This window comes from Microchirus variegatus, assembly GCF_963457635.1.
Source record: "Microchirus variegatus genome assembly, chromosome: 12".
NCBI lineage: Eukaryota > Metazoa > Chordata > Actinopteri > Pleuronectiformes > Soleidae > Microchirus > Microchirus variegatus.
The window spans coordinates 24,273,579-24,299,062 of record NC_139813.1 but is presented as its reverse complement, the minus strand read 5'-3'; the positions used below and the strand labels follow the sequence as shown (position 1 = coordinate 24,299,062).

General features: G+C 41.5%; 1 protein-coding gene across 1 annotated transcript in view; it reads left to right on the top strand.

The window, feature by feature from the left end:
* The window catches only part of scara5 (scavenger receptor class A, member 5 (putative)), a gene marked incomplete at its 5' end in the record, with an annotated part of 86,176 nt that overhangs the window by 38,108 nt on the left and 22,584 nt on the right, over nt 1-25,484 (top strand). Inside the window, 6 exons of the mRNA XM_083898837.1 lie at nt 4,394-4,593; nt 5,597-5,775; nt 5,862-5,988; nt 6,078-6,246; nt 16,799-16,879; nt 19,953-20,051. Of these exons, the coding sequence (XP_083754963.1) occupies nt 4,394-4,593; nt 5,597-5,775; nt 5,862-5,988; nt 6,078-6,246; nt 16,799-16,879; nt 19,953-20,051 (855 nt within the window). The remainder of the gene's footprint in view (nt 1-4,393; nt 4,594-5,596; nt 5,776-5,861; nt 5,989-6,077; nt 6,247-16,798; nt 16,880-19,952; nt 20,052-25,484) is intronic.

Sequence of the window (25,484 nt, the reverse complement as noted above, 5' to 3'; positions counted from 1 at the left end):
GAGTCTTAAAGTCTTTTTCAGGTGTAAATTGGGATTTTATTGACGCGTTAAATGTCTTTAAAAACTATATGTTCATATTTAATGTGCTTATTCAAATTTAATCAGCTTTTACAACCTGTACAGTATCTGAAAGTTGATCAAAATGATACCTTCAAAGGTTGGTGGAGACCAAAAGCGGAGTTTCAACAGTTGATATTTGATCTGCATGTACTGAATCTTTAATGTTCCAGAAATATTGACATTATTAATATGTTGCGGTTGTATTTACAGCTTCATTCTGACAAAACTACAAGAAGTGTGAATAGAAAAACCTTTCCACCGTTCTTCAGTAACCCAACAGTGACCTGCGTGGTTTCTACAACTATTATCAAGGGTTCGCTCTTTACGCTGATGGATGATTCCTTGAGGTGGTAAAATACGGACGAGGCCAAACGAAACTCGCCGTAGGAAAAAAAATCTGTTTAAACGCGTTTCTGGCAAAAAACACGGGATTATGTGTCTTTGTGCTCTCATAGCGCTGCAGTTGTTGAGAAACCACACTCAGGCCCAAACAGTCCGTGGTGAAGCAACGTTAGCTCTGCACCTGGAACTGGCCAAAAACCAGACAACTGCGGTTCCTCTGACAAATTTGAGGGGGAAAAATAATTGGAATCGGATTAACGCGAACCTCTGTATCACCATCAACGTTTAAATAGTGCTAACATGGAATATCAGATCTTCGGTTCTGGAAGTCTGTGGTGAAAGGCAAGGAATTTAACCTCTGTGAAATGAGGGCAGTGCTCACTGTGACTCCTGTGTTCTCACGACAAAGACTTACTTACATTTTTTTCTGGGTTCCACCCACAGACTTTGAGAACTGAAGAAACATGAGATGTGAAACATCTGATGCTGAAACAGCTGATTCAGTTAACTTTTGGGAGGCGTGATAATCACCACGACCACAACACAACCACACAACACTTATAATTATGGATTATGGTTTAAAAACGCTGTATTATAATCAAACAAAGCTATGATGTCATGATGTTTAAAAACAACATTTCTTCTGCCAATTCCCACCCAAGTTTCCCATTCTCCACAGTCTCGGTTGCTCAATATCACGTACAAAACTAATCTGTTGCCTTGTTTAACCATCTTTGCTAGTATAAGAATAGCACGACGTAGATAAATACCTCGTTACGATGGATTATCAATATGGTGTTTAAACGACTTTGGCTTCTATAAACTCAAGTGGGAACATGTTGATGTCTTCTTCATCTGCTTCATTTTTCATTGTGATGTAAATTCCTGCGTCATTTCTTGCTCAATGTAAAGAGAAACGTTCGTATCACGGCAGTTAGCATAGCCGTTAGCCATGTCCACTTTTAGCTAACGTTGGTTTTTGCATCAGTAGCCATATTCAGACAGTTTTGGGAGGGACCGTATCTATGTTCCCCGGGTCCTATGTTCCCCGCTTTGTATGAGAACGGGAAACATAGGACCCTTTCTCTAAAAAAGGGTTCTATGTTCCCCGCTGTTCACCCAAACGGTCCTATGTTCCCCGCTGTTCACCCAAAGGGTCCTATGTTCCCCGCTTTGTATGAGACCGGGGAACATAGGACCCTTTCTCTAAAAAAGGGTTCTATGTTCCCCGCTGTTCACCCAAAAGGACCCGGGGAACATAGGACCCTACCCCTTACGCTAATCCTAACCCTAACCCCTACCCTACCCTAACCCTAACCCTTTACCCTGGAGCTCCACACCCAGGCTTCCACAAAGTGGGGAACATAGGACCCTTTTTTTTTTTTTTTTAAGTTCCGATGCTCCCCGATCGGGGAACATAGGACCCGGGGAACATAGGACCCGGGGAACATAGGACCCAGGGAACATAGGACCCGGGGAACATAGGACCCAGGGAACATAGGACCCGGGGAACATAGGACCCGGGGAACATAGGACCAGGGGAACATAGGACCCAGGGAACATAGGACCCGGGGAACATAGGACCCGGGGAACATAGGACCCAGGGGAACATAGGACCCAGGGAACATTGGACCCGGGGAACATAGGACCCAGGGAACATAGGACCCGGGGAACATAGGACCCAGGGAACATAGGACCCGGGGAACATAGGACCCAGGGAACATTGGACCCGGGGAACATAGGACCCAGGGAACATAGGACCAGGGGAACATAGGACCCAGGGAACATTGGACCCGGGGAACATAGGACCCTGGGAACATAGGTACGACCCCATTTGGGACATGGGAAAGTGAAGGTAAAGTCATTATTACCAGATTTTCTCAGTGATTTTAGTGCCATGTCAGTAATCATTATTATTATTATTATCGACTACATTTATATAGCGCTTTTCTATATACCCAAAAACCCATTATTCATTCATATACATTCTCATCACCGGACGACGTCAGTAAAGATTACGGCAACTTTTATCCGCCGTAAAAATGTAATTTACCCAGTTTTTCCTCTCCTAATTGTGGTAGATTTATGGATATTTCTCATCCCGCGCAAATTGTCCATTAATATAACAAATGTCATGTAGTAAAATAACATTATTCCACCTCCCCATGTAAAACTAAGCCCATCCAAATAGGGCTTTTGGTCATCTTCATTTTATTGGTCACATTTTCTCCTTTGTGAGGTCACAGTTAAACCTGTTGTCTTTACTCTGAACTTTGACTTCTTCATTTCTTGTTTTTTGCATTACTTCCATTACTTTTTCAGCTGAAACATCGCCGTCAGGCTTAAATACGTACATGTTCCTTTTGGGGAACCAAAAAAGAAAACATCACTGCTCACAGACCATCATTTAGCAATTTAGCCGTCCCTGTGTAGTGGAGAGAATTCTGCTTATTTAGCGTTTCAGCTCATTAAGGATGGAAAAAAAAAACACACATATAATGAGTGGGAATTTGGACGCTTTGTTTGCAGCAGCGCGGCGTATTTTCTTGCTCGGCGTTTATGCAGGAGCGCGCGCAGAAATATCTTAGATACGTGGAAATAGAAACACTGAGTGTGTGCAGTATATGGCACGGACATCAACGTGTCAGAGAGCATGTGTGGCGGTGAATTATCGGCTTCCCCTTTTTTTTTCCGCACACATCGGTCCCTGCTGTTCCGAGGATGAGGCGATGATGTCGTCGTGGCGTAACGCAGAGGATCTGATTTCAAAATATCTCGCGGGCTATCGCGCCGTTGCCGCGCAACGCGCTATTAGCATAACACGAAACAGAGGAGCCGTTACTTCATTAGGAACGGTCGAAAAAAAAGGAGTGAAGGAGCCACAGCCAAACTCAACACGAGAGACCTTTAAAGGCAGCAGCAGCAGCAGGTTCTCTGTCTGCAAATGTGATTTTATAGCTGAGTGAAGATGTGTGTAATTTAGAGAGAGAGACGCTCTAACTGTGTGTAAACATTTGGTAATGCGTCATTCGTAAACATACTGGGAACTACTGAAAGTAGTGATGAAAGTATGTTTTTTTTGCGTTAAAGGCACTTTTCTTTAGTCACCTCAAAATCCCTGCCACTGTCAAAGTGCATCAGGGCAAATGGATAATTTCCTCGATTTCAAAAATTCATTACAATTATTCCTTAAGAGGTTTGCAAATATTTTCAATGGATCCTTGTTCAGGGTGATGGTGACTATCATTGTAGAAAATTTCAAGTAATTTCAAGTTACTTTTTTTTTTTTTTTTTTTTTTTATAATAAAGTCAGCTCACTATCAAAGTGCATCAGGGCAAATGGATAATTTCCTCAATTTTAAAAATTCATTACAATTATTCCTTAAGAGGTTTACTAATATTTTCAATGGATCCTTGTTCTGGTTGATGCCGAATATTATTATAGAAAATTTCAAGTCATTTCAAGGTACTGCAATTTCCCTGTGTGTAAGAATACAATGGTTTGAAATAGTGCCAAAAACAGAGGGCACTTGGTGAAGTTGCCTCAGTGGGAATTATTAGATCATATCTCCCAATAAAAACGTGTTCCATGTGTAGACTTGTGCTTTCAATTTGCACTATTTGTGAATTCTCTGTTGTTTATTGCACTTTATTGACAGTTGAGTGATAGTTTTAGGTCTGTGTTGTTTGCTAAGTCCCTGTTTATTGTGTTTGTTTTGTTATGTGTTCCTCTTGTTTTTATTGTCCACTAGAGGTTTTTATTGTCCACTAGAGGGAGAACAAAGCTCTAAACTGAGCGTTCTCCCGCATTATTTACACAATATAGAATATGTAATGTAGAAAAAATCTAAAAACGGTTGTTTAATTAGCTTTTTCATTGAGGAGAAACAGACAAATGAATCAACATCTGCTCCGCATTAAACTGACAGACGTGATTGATCATCTCAGATGTTTGATTGGAGAACTTTCTCTCTCTCTCTCTCTCTTGCAGTCTCTCGCTCCCAGTTGTCTTCTCAGCAGCAGGACGTTCTGCTGGAGAACGTGACCCACATGTCCGAGCACTCGCGGCTGGTGCAGCAGACGCTGGGCGAGCCGTCCACGCAGGCCGACCTGCTGGAGAACATCTGGAAGCTGGAGAACCTCTTCCAGAACCACAGCGACTGGCTGCAGAGGCTCGAGATCCTCATCAAGGTACTTGTGCAAAGCAGAAAAATGGCTTCTGGAGCTGGTTAATACGTGTGGATGAAGTCAAGTCTCGGTTGGGCTGTTGGCAGGTTTCGAGGTCAAAGTGCATTTGCACTTACCAGCCACTTTATTAGGTACACATGACACCTAGTAAAGTGGCAGTAGCAGCAGCCGGTGTTGCCTTCTGCTGCCGTATAGTCCATCTGCTTCAAGGTGTTGTGATCTGCGATTGGTTTTCTGCATAATTTGGTTTTTAAGAGTGGTTATTTTGAGTTGCTAGAGTTTCTAGAGGTCATTCACCTCTGACCTCTGGCATTTAAAAGCCATTTTCTTCCAGAGAACCTCAGATCTTTGGACTAAAGATGGTTGTGCGTGAAAATTCCAGTAAATCAGGAGTTTCGTGTTTTTTCAGACCAGAACCATTTCATTTCCACCATGTCTACATGACTAAAGGCATTGGCTTTCTGCCTTGTGATTGGCTGATTAGATGGCATGAACGAGCAGGTGCTTCGTCTTGTGAATATGTCACTACACTCTTAGAAATAAGGGTTCCAAAAGGGTCCTTCTGCAAGGACTGAGGTTCTACCTGGAACCATTTGCTTCTGAAAAACCCTTTCCCGAAGAAAGGGTTTCTGAAGGGTTTTTGGTAACACAAATGGTTCCAGTAAGAACCATTTTGATCCAGAGAACCCTTTAAAACCCCTTTCCTGAAGAAAGGGTTCTTGGTGGAACCCTACAAAGGGTTCCAGGTGAAACTTTTATAAAAAGGTTCTACCAGGAGCCAAAATTGTTCCTCCTATGAAGACAAGCCGAAGAACCTCATATGGTTCTACTCAGCACTTTTATTTCTAAGAGTGTACACTATATCATTTAAAGGAACGAATACAAGAAGATGCTAGATGTTTTTGTTTGTAAGATGAAATTTAAATCCCTCAACACCAAAACACCAGAACATGAGCTTCTCTTTGCTCAGTACGGATAAGGATGCTGTGATCTCTTCCTGTCGTAGAGCGTGGAGATCGAGCTGCGGAGCGTCCAGGCCTACTCTCTCCAGTCCGAGGGCTACCTGGTGCAGCTGGACGACAGGTTGTCCTCGCTGAGCAGCTCCGCCACCAGAAACCTCACGGGCCTGATCACGGAGGTGACGCGGGCGTCCACGTGGCTTCGCGACCACGACCACCTGCTCCGGTAGACCCCGAAGATCGAGCTCCTCGTTTTTACTGCGTCACAGCGAAGACGGTTACAAGTTTAACGAATCCACGTTTTTGTTTCAGTGAGACCTCGGGGAAGGTGAGCGGCCTGAGGGAGAAGCTGGACGAGGTCAACTGGACGGTGGGAGCCGTCAATCACACGTTCAGCAACGACGTCAACGTCCACAACCTGAAGATCCAGGACTTACAGGTTCATCTCAGCTTTATATAAAACTTATAAAGTCACTTTTCTTTATTGCTGTATGTTGACGATCTACTGATTTCTTCTCCAAACTCCAGATCCAGATCAGCAACATCACGGAGGACACCGGCAATTTGTGGGTGACCCACATCCACACGGAGGCTCAGCTGAGGAACGAGATGGAGATCCTCAACACGATCACGGAGGACCTGCGTCTGAAGGACTGGGAGCACTCCTTGACCCTGAAGAACCTCACCATATTCGAAGGTGAGATGTCTGTCGCTTTGAAGGATATGGTTCAGGCCGGTCGGGCCCACGGTTGGTGTAGTGGTTAGCACTCTTGAAGACCCGGGTTCCTGGGTTCCAGCCCCGTTTGGGACTACTTCGGAACAAGGGCCTTTCTGCAAGGAGTTTACATGTTCTCCCCGTGTGTGTGCGTGGGTTTTCTCCGGGTTCTCCGGCTTCCTCCCACAGTCCAAAAACATGCGATATGGGGATTAGGTGAATTGGTCACTCTAAATTGACCGTAGGTGTGAGAGTGTGAGTGAACGGTTGTTTGTCTCTATGTGTGGTCCTGCAATGGACTGGGGAACTGTCCAGGGTGTGACCCCGACTATCGCCCAATGTCAGCTGAGATGAGCACAGCACCCCCCGCGACCCTCTAGGGGAGGATAAAGCGATAGATAATAGATAATAGATAACGGATGGATGGATATTGACTTTCCCTAAACTAAGTTCAATGGTTGAAAGTTATAGTTAGTAGGGATGAGCCGATTGGACCAATATTGGTCAAAACCACTGGATCGGAACGTCGGACGAGGAAAATAGGAAAATCCTTTACAATCGAAATATCCTAAATATCACCTGAACGCTACATCTTATGACCACATATATGGCTCTATTTTAAAGGCGCCATATGTAAGAATGTGGCCAAAAACGGTTACTACGTTCAAATTCAAAATACCGAGGTCTTTTGGGTTTCGTTTTCTGGCGTACCTGGCAACCCGTGGTTGCTCGGCAGCTGAGACTCTACTGACTGCAATGATTGGTAGACGGCGGTAGGTGGCGCCACATGCCAAAACAGTCTGCAAAATATATTTTTTTAATGCAAATATTTTGTCTGTACTGTTGTTGTTGGTGAGTTCAGTTTGTTATATGAACATTATTCCTGAGTCTCTGTGACATATTAGAAGGATTTTTATGACCTTTAAGATAAAAAAACCTCTGTATCTGACGATATTGGTGTTGGTTGCGATATCGGCATCAATGCCAGTCGTGGAAAAAGTGGTTAAAATCAACAAAATACAAGTAAGCAGGGTTGAAATCCACATAAAACGTGAGAGCCCAGCATCAGAGTGTGGGAACCTGAAGCTCGGTGTAATGAATCCCTTTGGATGGAACTGCAATTTCTCCCCCCCCAAATAAAAAGGATCGTTTTGCAACAGCACATCTGAGGCAATACATGTTCGCAGTGAAAGTAAAGCGACCCCAGCATGCAAATGTGATTTTTTTTTTTTACACTGCGGGATTACGACCCCCGGGGTATTGAGCAATGTTCTGAATGTTCTTCCTCAGAGCGGCTCAGAGCTGATTAGTCCAGACTCTCCGTTGCCAGCGTCCCTGGCTCTGTAAATCCAGAATAGGTACGTCGTGATGTAATGTAATGCTGCAGCAGGCGGACGCAGCCCCGTCGCTGATTGATGGCGAACTCAAATCGAACGGGACGCCCCTCATCTCGCGTCCGCCTCACATGTGGGTGGGACGCAGTTTCTCCTGAGCCTGGAAACGATTGACGGTTAAATTTAGACGCCAGATCCAGAAAGAAAAACTTAACCACTCAGCTCTGTCATTAGGCCCAGTTTTCTCCGCGGGCCCATTTGTTTGTTGTTAGCTTTGAGTCACCTTAGCCAAGAAAGGTCCAGATCCTCTGTCCCCTGTTTATCCTCCTTTATGCTCTTCCAGCATCTCCTCTTTCCTTCATTTGTCTCCAGAACTAACGTTGTTCAGGCCTCCACGTTGCTTTGTTTATATAATGTTGCAGAAACACAAGAAGCCGTTTAAAATTTTTCACCCCCGAAGGTCTCCGCCGATGTGTTTCCTCTCCAGGTAGCAAAAGGACACGGTGTTACTATTAACAGGAACATGTGTTTTGGTTGGAGATTAACATACTGTGACGTGCACGAGGTCGTCAATCACCAGATATCTGCACTTAGCACAGCCACGAAGTCGTCCTTTAAAGGTGCATTATGTGATAAATCTAAAGCAACTGGCCATAAAATCCTCCTAATATGTCGCAGAGACTCAGGAATAATGTTCATATAACAAACTGAACTCACCAACAACAACAGTACAGACAAAATATTTGCATTAAAAATAATATTTTGCAGACTGCAAATCATGTTAATGTTTCGAAATCACGTTTCGGCGTCATGTGGCGCCACCTACCGCCGTCTACCAATCTATGCAGTCAGTAGAGTCTCAGCTGCCGAGCAACCAGGGGTTGCCAGTTACGTCAGAAAACGAAACCTAAAAAAAACCTCAGTATTTTGAATTTGAATGTAGTAACCGTTTTGGCCACATTCTTACATATGGTACCTTTAAAGAACAGCTAACTAATTAGTTAACAGTGTGTAAGTTTTTAGCCATTTATTGGCAGAAATTGACTATAATACCCGCAGGAATGTTTATGTAAGTGTATAATCATTTCAAAATTAAAACAAAAAATGTTTGGGTGTTCATAGCCTTGGAATGAATAACAGTCTTTATGTACTTTAGGAAAGGGCTTAGTTGTTTTGAAGCGGCGGCGGCTCATATGTAAACAAAAGATCACATAAACCAACAAAGAAAAGAAGAAGGAATGGACAAAGTCTTTCAGTTTGAAAATGTGAAGCTTGGAGAGTAGAGTGGAAGTAGGAGTTAGGTTTGCGAAAAAAAAACACGTTGAATGGAAGCCTGTCAGGAAATGAGCCAACTTACACCTGCTTTATAACGTCAGTAAACATTAACCTGAGCAGTTCATGGTCTCCTCCCACATTTGAGGGTTTAGACAAATTGGACACTCTAAATTGACTGTAGGTGTCAGAGCCGTTTCTTGCTATATGTGGACTATGCAGCTGCATGGGGCTCCACAGCCACCAGGGGGCCCCCCAAACTGCAAGTTCAGACTCATAAAAGTCTGTATTTGCTATGTATTGGATGCATTCATTATGCATATATTTGCAAAGCATGTAAGAGTTTGAAAAAAATAGGGGCCCCCAAATAGTATCTCGCATAGGGCCCCCAAACTGCTAGAAACGGCCCTGGTAGGTGTGAAAGTGGATGGTTGTTTGTCTGCCTTGATTGGCATTATGGTTTTATTTTGGGTGCTGTCATGGCGACGGTCGAATTGTAAATCTCCAAGCTTTAGTTTTGCAGCTGGAAGATTTTGCTCAGTCCTTTTTGTTGTCGTCATCTCCAGCTCCACCACTAGATGTCACCCATTCTCACACGCCGCACCTCGAAACGCACATCAGTCGACTCTCAAAGTTCCGATTTCCAAACGCGAATCAGTTTCCATCTCTTTGATCCAAAAGTCATCGATCGCCTCCGTGGACGTAAACACGTCTGTACCGCAGAAGACAGAATGTCCCGACTTTAAGTTTCTCGTATCAGTCGAGCGCCGGAGGGGCGAAAGACGGAAAAAAAACGCTGAGTCGTTTCATTTTTTCCGTAATGCAGCTCTAATGGTCTTTTATTACGCCATTACTGCATGATAAATGGCTCCGTCCTTCAAAGGTCCACGCTGCCAGGTTGTAATACAAATATTCTGAGTCTTCAAACACCCAAACTATGATAAAATAACTGGCAGCAGCAGCAGCAGCAGCAGCAGCAGCAGCAGCAGCAGCAGCAGCAGCAGCAGCAGCAGCGTCGGAGCTGAGACTCTATTGTCGTGGCCAATAGAAACAAGCGCGTTGTTTTGCCTCCTGCCGTTCGCTCTCTCTCTCTCTCCGTCCTCTTTACCTCTGCGGCTCTTTAAGTCGTTTTAAGCCAACATTTGGATTGTAAATGTTTGGGGGTCCTCTCGACTGATGCGTCCACAGCCTTTGAACCTGCAAACAGTTTCCAGAACCAGAAAAGAACTAGTGCAGAGTTTAACAGAGTGCTGAGCACACGGAATAAAAATACAGATAATAATAGAACACGATAACATAAAAAAGAGACTTAAAGGTCACATAGAGTGGTCCTGTTGCACATAATATATGTTAGTTATGGAGGTCTACTTACATACATTAACTTGTTTTTATGGTCAAAAACCTCCTAGTTGCTGTAAACGAGCTGATAGAAATCTCTCTTTTCTGACGCTGTTGCCCAGCCGTGATATTTCAGACATAAATCTCACCCCCAGAAGACAGAGTGTGTTGTGATTGGCCAGCCAGCGTAGAGTCTTCCCAACTGTCTTGTGATTGGCCAATACCCGGAAGTGACATATTCAGCACACCCGCTCTCAGAAGCACAGCAGCTCCCCCCTCTGGAACGGGGGATGCACTGCTACTCATTATCAAAACATTGTTTTAACAGTGTTTAAAAATAGATTCTTCACGACTCCCCGCCGCAGTCCCTTTGACGACCTTTGACCCAGAGTCAGAAGACACTGTCGCTCGGGAAACACCTCCACAACGGATGTTATTCTTCTTCTGCGGTTCAATGTACGCAACCGGATGTGCCCGGACTAGTGCCCGGACTTGTGCCCGGAGCAGGACCATCTGCTGTTCTGGAGAACTGCTGTTTACGTAACCGAACCGGTTTTTTTTTAGAGATCTCGCTGAGCCCAAGATTACAATAAAACACAGCGTTCTCAGCAGTGGCTGAACTGTTTGTTTAGAACCTTCAGGGCTTCGTAAACAAAGGTAATGACGCAGATACACACTAAAAAAAACAGCGTTAATTGGAACTTCCTGTCTAGGTCTGCTTTAAAGAACCTTCAGAAACACCCAACAACCCCAACAAGGTTTTAAAAGGTCTGCTATGTATGCGGAACTTCACAAGTCTGGTCGCTTTTTCGGCTTTTTCCTCTACGGAGCTCCCCCTACAGTTTCGGAGTACGTATAACACCATCGAAGACCGCGAACACAAGCCATTTCCATGTCGAATCGTTTTTCAAGTCTCTCCAGATTCCGAAAAAAAAACGTTTTCTCTTCCTCTTCCTTCTTCTTGTTTCCTCTTCCCTCGCTTCCTCCTCTGCTTCTGTTTTGCCGGCTCTGCAACAACGAATGTCTAAAATAACGCTAATCACTAGCTAGCCCTGACCTTGCAAGGATGGTTTTTCTGCTAGCAGACAGTAGGGGGCAGTGGAGACAGTAATCTCCACCGCAACAAGACATTTAACCATCGCAATGACTCCAAAACTGTCAAATTAGGGTATAAATGGTTCCTAAGAGCCGGTGGAAGGAGACCACTCCATAACCTGTTAAAGGACAAACCCGTAAAAGTGTCTCTTTCGCCAGGCATGAGCTCATTACCACGTCCGCCAAGTGGAGAGAACATGGAGTGGGTTTTTTTTTTCAGGCAAAAACAAGCTTCTAAGCTTCCAGGCAACAGAGCAGTTTATATTTCATATTTCAGAAAGGACACTTTAACCCACTATCGTTAAAAAACAGTTGGATTTCTGCAGAAATGGCACGACTGCATGACTTGGAGTCCATGTGCTCAGTCATCGGTATTCCCCTCTTTCTCTTTTTTTTTCTCTCTCATGTTTTCTGCCATATTTCTGTTCTCTTCCTCCCTCCTCCCTTCATCTTCCTCCCTCCCTTCATCTTCCTCTCAGTGTTTCATTACTCTGCTCACTCTCTCTGTTCCTCTCCTCAATGTCCCTCTGTTTCTCTGTTGTAAGGCTTTAATTGACATGAATCAAAAACACCCTCTGCTCAGGTTTCACCACTATCCTTCAGTTTGACTGCAGTGTGTGTTTGACGATGTGTGTGTGTGTGTGTGTGTGGACATTTACTGTTTTGTTCATGTTGTGGTTAATTTGAGTATCTTAAACTTATTTATCAAAAACAGCTGTGAGATTCACCCTTTAGAGCAAAAGAGCTTTAAAAAGAGACCGAACACTGACAACGTTAACGATGATAAATGATCAACAAAGTGCAGCGTTTAGCAACTAATGAGCCAGAAATGACTTTTCAGGAGCTGGTGGAGACCAAAAATAGAGCAAAAAGAATATGAATATTGGATTGGATTTTATTATGTAATAAATCTAAAGCAACTAAAATCCTCCTAATATGTCACAGAGACAGGAATAATGTTCATATAACAAACTGAACTCACCAACAACAACAGTACAGACAAAATATTTGCATTAAAAAAATATATTTTGCAGACTGCAAATCATGTTTTGGCATGTGGCGCCACCTACCGCCGTCTAGCAATCATTGCAGTCAGTAGAGTCTCAGCTGCCGAGCAACCACGGGTTGCCAGTTACATCAGAAAACGAAACCTAAAAGACCTCTGTATTTTGAATTTGAATGTAGTAACCGTTTTTGGCCACATTCTTACATATGGCGCCTTTAACCCACAACCATCCTTCGCCCTACCACTGAGCCACCATGCCTCGATCCTTACTCCTCACTTTTTTAATACTTTTACTGTACTTAAGTATCAAAAGTAGAAAACTACTTTTGATACTTAAGTACAGTAAATGTCATGTACTTTAAGACTTTTACTTCAAAAACAGGTCACTTCAGCTTCTACCAAAGTCATTTTCTGGTAACATACTTGTACTTTTACTCAAGTATCACTTTAAGGTATTTTATACAAGACTGGGAATGTGTAGACAATCGCTACAATAAATGGTTTAATCTAAAGTTACAGTGTATCCATAGACAACCTGTAAAATAAATATTAAATAAATGATTAACAAAGTGCAGCGTTTAGCAACTAATGAGCCAGAAATTACATTTTAGGAGCTGGTGGAGACCAAAAATAGAGCAAAAAGAATATGAATATTGGATTTGGCACAAGCAGGATTTCAAATGGATGATTAATTTTGCTCCATAACTGCTGGATGTCTAAATAAACCATTTTTTCCCCTCTAAAAAGTTTACTTTTTCATTGTTTTTGTCATTTTATATCAGAAAACTACTTTTGATACTTAAGTACAGCAAATGTCATTTACTTTTAAGACTTTTACTTAAGTATATTATTTTTAAAAAAAGTGACTTCAGCTTCTACCAAAGTCATTTTCTGGTCACATACTTGTACTTTTACTCAAGTATCACTTTTAGGTACTTTATACAAGACTGCAAATGTGTAGAAAATCACCACAATAAGTGGTTTAATCTAAAGTTTCAGCGTATCCATAAACAGCCTTTAAAATGCACGACTCGGCTTTTAAATCTTGTCAACACTTTGGATTTTTCACATTCGCGAACGCGGCGGAACAAAAACAAACAAGACTTGAGCTTTTATATTTAGCGTGTTTAATGCGCGTGCACCCGACCAGTTTGTTTTCCTTTCTCCACGTTGAGGCGTGACACATGTGCGGCGCTGTATTCAATCCAAAAAACACAACAAAAAAAACACATGAAGTCACGGGGGTGGTTTTTGGTTTCGTGCAGCATCGGTGACGCTCAGGTTCGGACAGTTTGGCCGACGCGAGCACAGCTGACGCCTGGAAACATTTACAGCCTCTGATGTACCGTTAATGTATATTTTCAACGCCGTGTTTGTTTTATTAGTGAAGAGTTCCTCACACACACACACTCTTAGCCTCAGATTGATCCAGATTGTCCTTGTTTTTAAGGCCAGTTGTTAGATTCCCATATTACTTATGTAATGATATAATGTGGATTTGGTTGTGTACGTGCACCGGCCTCTTTTTGAACCCTGGCGTTGTCCATCTGTTCTTTATTACAACGTCCTGTCTCCTTAGATTAAATTAAATTAACCCTGATAATTCCTTTGTGTCATTAGTCACAGTGATGAATTTTAACAACATCCCGCCATACGTTCAACACGCGATATATCGCGTTACGTCCGTGCGTGAACGCGTAAAACGCGGCTAAAAGGACACGGAATCGGGGGGGATTTGTAACGTGAGATATATGTCGGGACGGAGGCGCCCGCTCTCGTTACTGCTGATATGTTCTTGTAGATCTGATGTGTCCACGCGGCTTGTTATTGTTGAAACTCTGTCAGCTGAGTGAACAAGTCTAAGTTCCCCGAGAGCAGGGAGATTAATAATCTGGGAAGCTTTTGGTAAAACAAACCATTAACAAGGACGTGGTTGCTTTAGGACCATCGGGGTGAACTGCTGTCTCTTTCTGCAGCTGAGGCAGCTCACACGTGGTTTTAAATTGTACTACTTAGTCCTAACTATGATGTTAAAAACTGACATTTTAACGTGTGGATGTGTCCGAAAATTTGGCACACAAGTTAGGAATTGAATCATTATTATGGTGTAATATAAAATCAGGAAACTGCTGTCACTGATGTCGAGTGGTTGAGTCATGAGCGCGATCTGAACTATAAAAAAAACATGAAATCATTACGTTCATTTCAAGAGCAAAAAGTCCTGTTTAATAGTTAATAAACGTCCACTCAACAAACTCATTCACAAGGTCATTTAGTGAGAAGTGAGGGCAATGCTAACAACAGCAGACAGGAAGTTAGCCAAAACACGACATTACTCACAGCGGGCAACTTTAGAATATTTAATCTATCAGTGTTTCTTACCTTACTACCTACACTTTTACCTCCGTAAAGGGACCAACTTGGCCTATAACACTCTTTGAAATAATAATATTAGGTAGTTAGCCTAGCTTGCGCTGTCCTGTTTCTTCGGGGCAGTAGTACCACTGTGAAGTTAGCTTAGCACAAACTGTCTCTTCCTTTCCACTGCAGCTAACTTCCACACTTCATACTTAATTTCCCAGAATCCCTCACTGTACTACTCACAGCGCTGACAGGCTTGACCCGTAGCACTCAAAGCTAATGCTAGGTCGTTACTCTTTGTTGCAGCACGAACTGTAGGCAGCCATCTTGCCACGCCATGTTTCTACAGCAAAAAAGGGCAATGCTAACGACAACAGACAGGAAGTTAGCCAAACACGACATTACTCACAGCAGCAATTAAGAATATTTAATTTCCCAGTATCTCTTACCTTACTACCTACAATTTTACCTCCTTAAAGGGACCAACTTGGCCTATAACACTCTTCGAAATAATAATATTAGGTAGTTAGCCTAGCTTGCGCTGTCCTGTTTCTTCGGGGCAGTAGTACCACTGTGAAGTTAGCTTAGCGCAAACTGTGGTGAGCATTGGGTAAGTGACTCTCTTCCTTGCCTTCCACACTTCCAAACTTCCCAGAATCCCTCACCGTACTACTCACAGCGCTAACAGGCTTGACCCGTAGCACTCAAAGCTAATGCTAGGTCGTTACTCTTTGTTGCTTCACGTACTGTAGGCAGCCATCTTGCGACGCCGTGTTTCCACAGCAAAAAAAAGCACAAAAGGCACTTTTATTGTCAACGTTTTCCAGTCTTGGCTCGTACTAAGGTTAGCTAGTTAGTCTGTGGGTTTGAGCGTTCATGTGAAAGTAATAAATACGTTTGTTAGCTTACTCACATAATCAAAAAAATAAGATAAATGTTTAAAAATAATACTTTTGGACTGGGATACAGTAAACCGTATCTGCGTGACCAAATCTTACCCAAACTTAGTAAAACAGTTGCAGACGAGTTCATTGAACCCGGTGGATGAATCCATTATGTCCCTCATCATGAAGCCAAGTGTAGACGCAACGCTTTCAGAGGGTGAATCCTAAAATCACCTGACTTCACGTATCCTATACGAGATATCGTTGAAGATCTGTATCTCAGCGTCCGTCAGCAGTTTCTCTGAAGGTTTGGATCAGCTGGACATGTGCTGGACAATAACAAGCGCTGCATTTCTAAGCGTTCCCACAAGCTGTGCCGTTTAAACATGTGGTTTCCATTGTGGACAGACCTCTATCTCACTCTCTCTCTCTTACACCCCCCTCTCTTTGTATCTCCCTCTATCTTTCTCTTTAACTTTGCTGTTTGAATTTCACTTCCTGTCTCCAAGTACAACAAAACCTTTTGGACTGAAACCTCAGACCTGTTGTAAAGCCCAGTTTGGCTTCCGTCGTCCGTGTGTTTGCACTAATGAAAAATAAATGTGATTTTACGATATCGGTGTAATCAGCAGGGATGTTAAAGGGACATTATGGCAGGAATTTGTTGTATTAAGTTATAAAATGACCGTCATCAGGGATTAAGAAAACATGTTAAATTGACGATATATTCTCAATTTTAATTTGCAGTACGCAAACTTTGTGTTGGCCTGGAGTTTCGTCCAATGAGTTGTCTTTTTATGTGTTGATTTTTGTAAGTGATAGATTAAAAAGAAGCCAGTGAAGGGTTTGTCTCATCATTTCTGCTCCAAGACGTGATTTTTCTTGGGGATTAAACAACCTCTCGTTGTTGTTGTGGCTCATTGTCCAGTGTGGATAAAGTGGAATTTAGTGCTAGCCTGAATTTTTTGCCTGAATCCAGTGTTTTTTTAAGGACATGCTATACATTACTGTTCGTAAAAAGGATCAAGAACATAAATAAGCATCAAACCTTTGATCAAATACCACGTTTAAATCAAAACCTAGATCTATGTATATCTTTGTAACTCTACATCTCTGCCAAAGGGTAAAACATAACACAAAACGTATGCTTCCCATTATGTTATTTTTGTTCTCTTACTGCGTCTTATTTTCATGGTTAGCATGGTTTGCATTCATTGTAAAGTTCTTTACTGTTCTTTCTCCAGGGCCTCCAGGACCAAAGGGAGAGAAGGGCGATACTGGACCACATGGGCACCCTGGGCCCCCTGGGTTTAGCGGCTTGAGAGGTAGGTACAAGGACAAGGCTTTTTAAACTGTCGCAGGGAACGATTTAAATGTCAAACGAGTTCACACAATGAAGTCTGCGTGGGCCAATAGCAGCTGCTGCTGTTTCCTTGACAGTGCAGCTCCAAATCTAATAAATCTAAATACTTTAAAAGACAGATGTAAAACATATAACTCACCGAAGCTCATGATAGCAACAGAAATCAAACGTCTTTCTTTCACTGATCAAAGTCTAGTCCGGCCTCTGGTTTTCAAAGCTACGTTTTCAGTGAAAGTTGGGTTGACGTTGGTCCTCGATACATGTGTTTCATATCAGATAATCAAGATCTCTAATGGCTCTGTTAGACGGACATGCATTGACGTATGTTTTTGCCATTTTGTACACTAAATGAAGACCGTAGTAGTAAAGGAAATATAAATTAGGGGTAAGCTTAAACAACATAGACAACAGAACAACAAATGGCTAAATTGCTTGCTAGCTTGATGCCTTGCTAGCGTGATATCTTGCTAGTATAGATAGATAGATAGATAGATAGATAGATAGATAGATAGATAGATAGATAGATAGATAGATAGATAGATAGATAGATAGATAGATAGATAGATAGACGGACGGACGGACGGACGGACGGACGGACGGACGGACAGAGACAGACAGACAGACAGACAGACAGACAGACAGATAGATAGATAGATAGTGTAAGTTAGATAGCTGGCTAAATCTTGCTAGTTTGATAACTTGCTAGATAGATAGAATTAGTATGTTAGATAGCTGACTAAATTGCTTGCTAGCGTGATATCTTGCTCGTATAGATAGATAGATAGATAGATAGATAGATAGATAGATAGATAGATAGATAGATAGATAGATAGATAGATAGATAGATAGATAGATAGATAGATAGATAGATAGATAGATAGATAGATAGATAGATAGATAGATAGATTACTCACCAGCTTGACATCATGCAAACTAAATCGCTTGCTAGCTTAACATCTTGCTAGCTTGCTAGATAGATAGATAGATAGATAGATAGATAGATAGATAGATAGATAGATAGATAGATAGATAGATAGATAGATAGATAGATAGATAGATAGATAGATAGATAGATAGATAGATAGATAGATAGATAGATAGATAGATAGATAGAATTTGTAAGTTAGATAGCTGACTAAATTGCTTGCTAGCTTGATGCCTTGCTTATGCTGAGTCCTTTTCAGCAGGTAGATAATAATTCTTCTTGGAAAAAAGTCATGTGGCAGTTCATCAGTCATAGAATGTGCAATGGATGATGAGGGGCGGTGAATCAAGAGGTACCAAACTGAAAGGAGTTCCCAAACCATCTGGAGTCACATAGTTGTTTGTATCCTTGTAAAAAAAAAAAAAAACGAAAACATCGTATGGCTCTGAAGTGCCAAGTCCGTCTGAACAAGGCTTCGCGTTGTGGTTGTGGGGGAATTACCCTCCGAGACGAAGATAGATGACATGTCCCACTGGCCGCGTCCACGCCTCTTCTGCAAATAAATCCCCGTCCAAAATCCAGTGCCTTGTTTTCCTAAGTGGATTTATATGACCTTTTTTTTATTTGTACAGCGTTATTTATGTAACTCAATGTAATCAAAACACCGGGTCTCAAACTGTCAAACACCTCAAAACGTACTCAAATGCAGGTGTTTTTATATTAGGTGTTTTAGGGGCCAGGTGATTAAACATGTCTGCAAACCAAACCGGTCCAAGAGAGTCTTGATGTCCTACTTTAAATATCTCACCTTTAAATCTGTAATTTAGCTAAATTTCCTCACCTTCTAAGCCAGACGTTTAACCTGGATGACTTTTAAATTCATGACCACATTCAAAGTCAAATCAGCCGTTTCTGAGATACGCCAACAACCACGCTACGTTCAAAATCACAAAATCACCTGTCTAAGGGACAGCCCATGGACATGTGGAATGGAATTGGGCTTATAACTGGAGGGTTGCCAGTTCAAATCCCTGGACAGATAAAGGGTGCCTGGGGGGTTGGATACCCCTTGCTCAGGGGCACAAATATCCAAGTGCTAATAAGCTCTGCCCATTATTCACTACTGGTGTATAAAACTAATGGGTTCTACAAGAGGTTTAACAGGTGTACCTGCTAAAGTTGGTCTGGGAGTGTAAATACCTTAGTGACAGAACTGATGACTAATATTTCCAGATCTACGCTACGATTCAATCTTGTTGTGATTCTGGTACTCCAATCTCATCCATCTCATCTTGGCCTCTTCAAAACCCTGATGGACGTGCCGGGACGCTCCGATTGGACGATCCAGCTGAGAAGCAAAAGATCGCTGGCTCCAAAATATGATTGATAGCATCTTTCCAGAGAGAGAAACAGGAAACCGATGAAAACATGACATCATCCGTCATCAAGCTTGTTTTCATGCCTCCGACCCGAGCGCGTTGATCGGCCTAATCATTTTTGTTCAGACAATCAGACCATATCAGAGCGCGATCGCGTCCGAGAAGAGTGCAGTCAATAACTCACAGCCACATTAATTTGAAGACATTTGAGCGTGCACGCCGTGAACAAGTAATCTGTTGTGTTGCCATGGGGATTATAGAGTTTACAGGATGGCATCTTTGAGATTTTGAGAGATTCAGTCAGTGAAGGGAGTGCAAGAGCAACAGAAATTTAGAGATGATGTAAGGCTCAGGATAGATAAAAAGTAACATGTGGTAATAATGTTACTTTGCTCAAATTACTCGTGCAATAAAGGGATTTGGACGCTTTTCACTGTACATTCCCATTAGATATAGGTCAAAAAAAAATCTTAAATGGAATGGAAAAACTAAATGCAGATTTAAAGGTATAGTTTGTAATAACTGCAGACAAATGTAGGACTCCTCCACTCACCACATCTGCAAACTGCCTTCACATGCAGGACAGGATGTCTTATATTTTTTTTAAATGCTAGGCTTCTACTTCAAAACACGAAAGGCAAGGCTCCGTAAAAGCAAGGCTCTTTCTATCTAAGTACATATAAAAGTCTTCCGCTGAGGCTACAGACCCCACATGACGTTTCTTGTTTCAGGGTTCACGGGAGAAAAAGGCATCCAAGGCCTTCATGGCGTGAAAGGATCGGCCGGGACTGACGGTCTTCAGGGAGACGTCGGACCTCCTGGACCCAAAGGTATGAAAAACGTATCACACGTTTATTAAAAAATGTTTGTACTATCATGTACATAGGGTTTACTGACGCGTTTGTTTCTCATTTAAATATAAAGCACTTTGTGATTGATAGATATGTGACTTGTGAGTTAGTTTGATAGCTAGCTTAATTGCTTGCTAGCTTGACGTCTTGCTGGCTTGATATGTTGCTAGCTTAGATAGATAGATAGATAGATAGATAGATAGATAGATAGATAGATAGATAGATAGATAGATAGATAGATAGATAGATAGATAGATAGATAGATAGATAGATAGATAGATAGATAGATAGATAGATAGATAGATAGATAGATAGATAGATAGATAGATAGATAGATAGATAGATAGATAGATGGATAGATGTCTAACTTGGGAGTTAGATAGATAGCTAAATTGCTCGTTAGCTTGACATCTTGCAAAGTAAATCCCTTGCTTGCTTGACATCTTGCTAGCTAAATTGTTTGCTAGTTTGACATCTTAGACTAGCTAGATAGCTTGCTAGCTTGATGCCTTGCTAGCATAGATTTCCTGCTAGTTTTACATCTTGATAGATAGATAGATAGATAGATAGATAGACAGATAGATAGATAGATAGATAGATAGATAGATAGATAGATAGATAGATAGATAGATAGATAGATAGATAGATAGATAGATAGATAGATAGATAGATAGATAGATAACGTGTGAGTTAGAAAGATAGCTAAATTGCTCACTAGCTTGACATCTTGCTAGCTAAATTGCTTACTAGTTTGTCATCTTGATAGATAGATAGATAGATAGATAGATAGATAGATAGATAGATAGATAGATAGATAGATAGATAGATAGATAGATAGATAGATAGATAGATAGATAGATAGATAGATAGATAGATAGATAGAAGTAAAAGCACTCAGCAGTGTAATATTCGCGAGTAAAGAAGAAAAAGCCTGTTTCTCTCACTCACACTTGAGTCTTGTCAACACTCGGATCTTTGGAGACTCAGATCTCAGGAGACTTCAGGAGATGTTGACCTTTTTTTTTTCTATTCCCAGAGTCCAAAATACTTCACCACATCCAAATCTTTCACACGTGTTGCATCACAAACAGGTGGTGATGTTTTCTTTGTGTGTGTGTAGCCATGGAAGCTGAAACGGTCCCAACTCTCCGTATCTTTACATATTTATTCATCGGGAACATCTGTTTGTGCTAATCAAATCACTTCTCAGCTGCCTCTCGTTCAGTCACTGCGAGCAAATATGTTACCATCGACAAGAATCAGTCCCAAGTTTATGGATTAAATGTTTTTCCCCTGCGCATTACACGCATTTAAAAGTGATTATCTGTAATAACACAGTTTGAGTCTTTAAGCCAGCAGTGTCTGGCTCATTCACACCAAACTCCTGTTTTTTTGTGGGACGAAATGATAAACTAAGCCGTTGAAAAGACCTGAATAGACAACATGTTCTCTCTCGTCCCTTTACTCATAGCCAAAAGGGGTTCTATCATATGGCACACAGTAAAAACCCGTATGATATCAATTTCCCTTTAATATATGCTGCTTTTTATCACCACATTCTTCACATTCTCGAATATTTTACCAAAGATGGGTCACAGGATGATGGTATTTTGGTCTCCGAACCACAAATTTGCAGGTTTTTCCCAACCAATAAGTTAAGATGTATGTATTTTTTAAATAATATGCATAAAATAAACAAAGTTCTGCATTTGGAAATGATGCATTTAAAATCATAATTTTGAATACAATTGCCATTTGTCATTGTTAAAAAGTGGGTCACCATATAGAAAGTTTGGGGAACACTGATCTAAAGATACAGATATCATACCAGTACAATACAGTCTTTATCAAAACACATAACCTGTGTCACATTTGTGCTGATGTGTTTACCACCATAACCAGCCATTTCCAAAACATAATCCCCCAACTGAAATGAACAAAATACACAGTTCAGTAGACGAATCAACAAGTGTAGACTATGTTTTTAAATTCTTAATTTGCCAGTCCTTATCTACAATGATAATGTGTGCATGTATGATTTTGAAACTGGCAATAAAGTCGTTCTAAATCACACTGTGGATCGAAAAAGCGTGTTAAGCGGCGTTTCAAAGGAAGTCCTTTGTTATTCAACACATGCTGTGGTCTATGGGAAACCCGCAGACACCACTCCACCACTATAATGAGATATTTATTTGTAGAGGCCTCATGCATCTTTGAGGGTTAAGGTCAGCCAACTGTTAAACATATATATATACACATATATAGATATATATCTATATATATATGTGATGTAAACTTCAAAAGGATCATTTAATTCCCTTAAGACAGCTCACTTTTCCACTTCACCAGCAGTTTTCCACTCGCTGCACACGTCTTTGACATCAACGTCCACATTTTTCATTTGAACATGTTCTTCTTCCTTCTTCTTCTTCTTTCTTTCATCCCCTCTCTTCATCCATTCAAACAGACCAGTCTGTATCTACACATGGGATGTCGATGTTTCCACTCAGACATCAACAGTTGGACAGTGATAACTACAACACACACACATACACACACAGAGCTCTGTTGAAGTAATCACCGCCCCGACTAACATGATAAGACACAATAGTCTGCCCGGTGTCCGCATGCGATTGTGTTGTTTCTTTAGGCAACAGCTGTTGCCAATCAGGAGTTCGGGTTTGGGCCGAAACGTCCGTCGTTGCCGTCCGTTCCGTCCATATGTCGACGAGTGACTCTGAAAAACCTGGAACCGAGCTCCACTGTTGTTTTGCACTTTCTTGTTATTGCTTTAAAACTCACTACAGGAGCATGTTAAAGCAGTAGTGGAGAACACATATTATAGTAAAATCATGTGTTGTGTTGACACGGGAATGTCTTGTTTTTCATTGGTGTATTCTGCCAATAAGTATGTTTATAAAAGCCCCAAAAATAAGTGTTTTAATTGTACACTCTTAGAAATTAAAATGCTAAGTAGAACCATATAAGGTTCTTCGGCTTGTCCTCATAGGAGAACCCTTTTTGGCTCCAGGTAGAACCTTTTTATAAAGGTTCAACCTGGAACCCTTTTGGAGGGTTCCACCAAGATCTCTTTTAAAACCCTTTATTCGGGAATGGGGTTTTAAAGGGTTCTCTGGATCAAAATGGTTCTTACTGGAACCATTAGTGTTACCAAGAACACTTGAAAAACCCTTTATTCAGGAAAGGGGGTTTAAAGGGTTCTCTGGATCAAAATGGAACCATTAGTGTTACCAAGAACCCTTGAAAAACCTCTTTCTTCGGGAAAGGGGTTTTTCAGAAGCAAAGTTCCAGGTAGAACCTCAGCCCTTGTAGAAGAACCCTTTTGGAACCCTTATTTCTAAGAGTGTACCTTAAGCAAATGAAGCGGCAGTTTGGTGTTTTGAAGTTTTGAAGCGTACTATGCAAATGAAAAATAACAACATTCTATTTGATATGTAAAGGCCACCGTAGTTTTCTAAAGGGACATCTGCATTTCCGCCAGTAGATGTCGCAAATTCTGACACAATGGACCTTTTAGAGGCTAAACTGGTGACGAAATAGAAAGTTAAACTGATATTTCACTAGATAATGTATATGTCAAATATGTCACCAACAAAAAAAAACTTTGAGGAATCTTTTCAAAGTAAAAGCTTTTCTCCAACAACGATCCGCAGATGCAGAGTTTCACAATTCATGGAATTTAGTTGGGTAAATAAACCTATAGCACGTTCAAAAGCAATGTCTATGTAAAGCAGAGAAGTTCTCCAGAACAGGAAGACAGACTCCAGTCAAGGTCAGCGCAGCTCGATCGACAACACAAATGTTTAAAAGTGTTTAAAAAGTGACATCCACACATGCCTCAGTGTTTGATTGGCAGGTTAAATTACATCAAGACCAAAAACTTAAAAAGTCAATTTCAAGAGAACGATCCCAGCGGACGTTTGCTTATTTACACTCGCTGTCAAGTTTACTTTAACGTGTCTCTGTGTTTCTCTACCATCTGGGTTGTGGTGATGGGTTTAACAAACCAGTGAAGAGTTTATAGACGCTCTGGTGTGGCCGACCGGGAGTAAAGCGGTCGCTCTGCTGTGGAGAGTGAGAGAGGAGGGGGATCGTGAAAAGCTTGTTAAAACATCACCGGGAAGCTCGGTGGTTTCTTTTTATAGCTGAATGGGCCGAGTAAGTGTTAGGTGTTTGGATTTGAAAGAATCACAGATCAGCTGAAGTATACGAGGTTTGAAGCTCCATTTTTTTTGCCGGGGGGCAGATAGGCAGTATAAGCTGACAGGCACACAGCCATGAAACACTAACACATTATAATGTGGTTATGTGGTCAAATCATCACATGTATTTTTTGGGGGGGTTAGTATTTTTGAGGTTTGATGAATGCATGTTCAATACTTACTAATTTCCTCCTCTGCTTTGGTCTCCACACCCGTCCATGAGGACAGTGGCTTGAAATAAGGCTGACGAAATTAGCTAAACAGTTGATTTGGTAGCTGTAAAAAAATAATAATAATAATAGGTTGAAATGGGGCTGAACTGCTCTGCAACCCTGCAAATATTATGCGTCATACGGTGGTTTTGTCCCTGTCAGCACCCACTTTCAGAATAAAAACAAAGAAAAAGGATCTTTCTGTACGTAAACAAAGCAGTAGTTTAAGACGAATGCTGATGTCATCGTGACTCTGCTAATGTGCTTGTGTTTATCTAATTTAATGTTGAGTGTCTGAGTTCAGTGTCACATGTGAGTTTCCACGGCTGATTGTGATGTTTTGCAGATATTTGGTGCTGGTGCAATAACAAATTTGACCACATTATATTATTCTCCTGGTGCATCATTAAACAGTCACAAAGCATCATGTGTGAGTCAAACGGTTTGCGTCAGACAGATCTGCAAATATTTGTTTTTATACTTTGTGCAAATCTGTTGTATACTTTACTTACTAGGCATCTTCCTTTCTTCCCTTACCTGTTTACTTACTTACTTACCTACCTACCTATCTACCTACCTACCTACCAACCTACCAACCTAACGACCTATCTGTAGCTCTCTACCCATCTCTACCTACCTTCCTTCCATCCAGCATTATTCCTGTTCTTCCTTTCTTCCACTACCTGTTTACTTACCTTCTGACCTACCAACCTACCTATTTACCTACCGATCTACCTACCTACCTACCTACTTACCTACCTGCCTACCTACCTAACAACCTAACTACCTATCTGTAGCTCTCTACCCATCTCTACCTACCTTTCATCCCTTACCTGTTTACTTACCTACCTACCTACCTACCTATCTACCTACCTACCTACCTACCTACCTACCTACCTACCTACCTACCTATCTACCTATCTACCTACCTACTTACTTACCTACCTACCTACCTACCTACTTACTTACTTACCGAA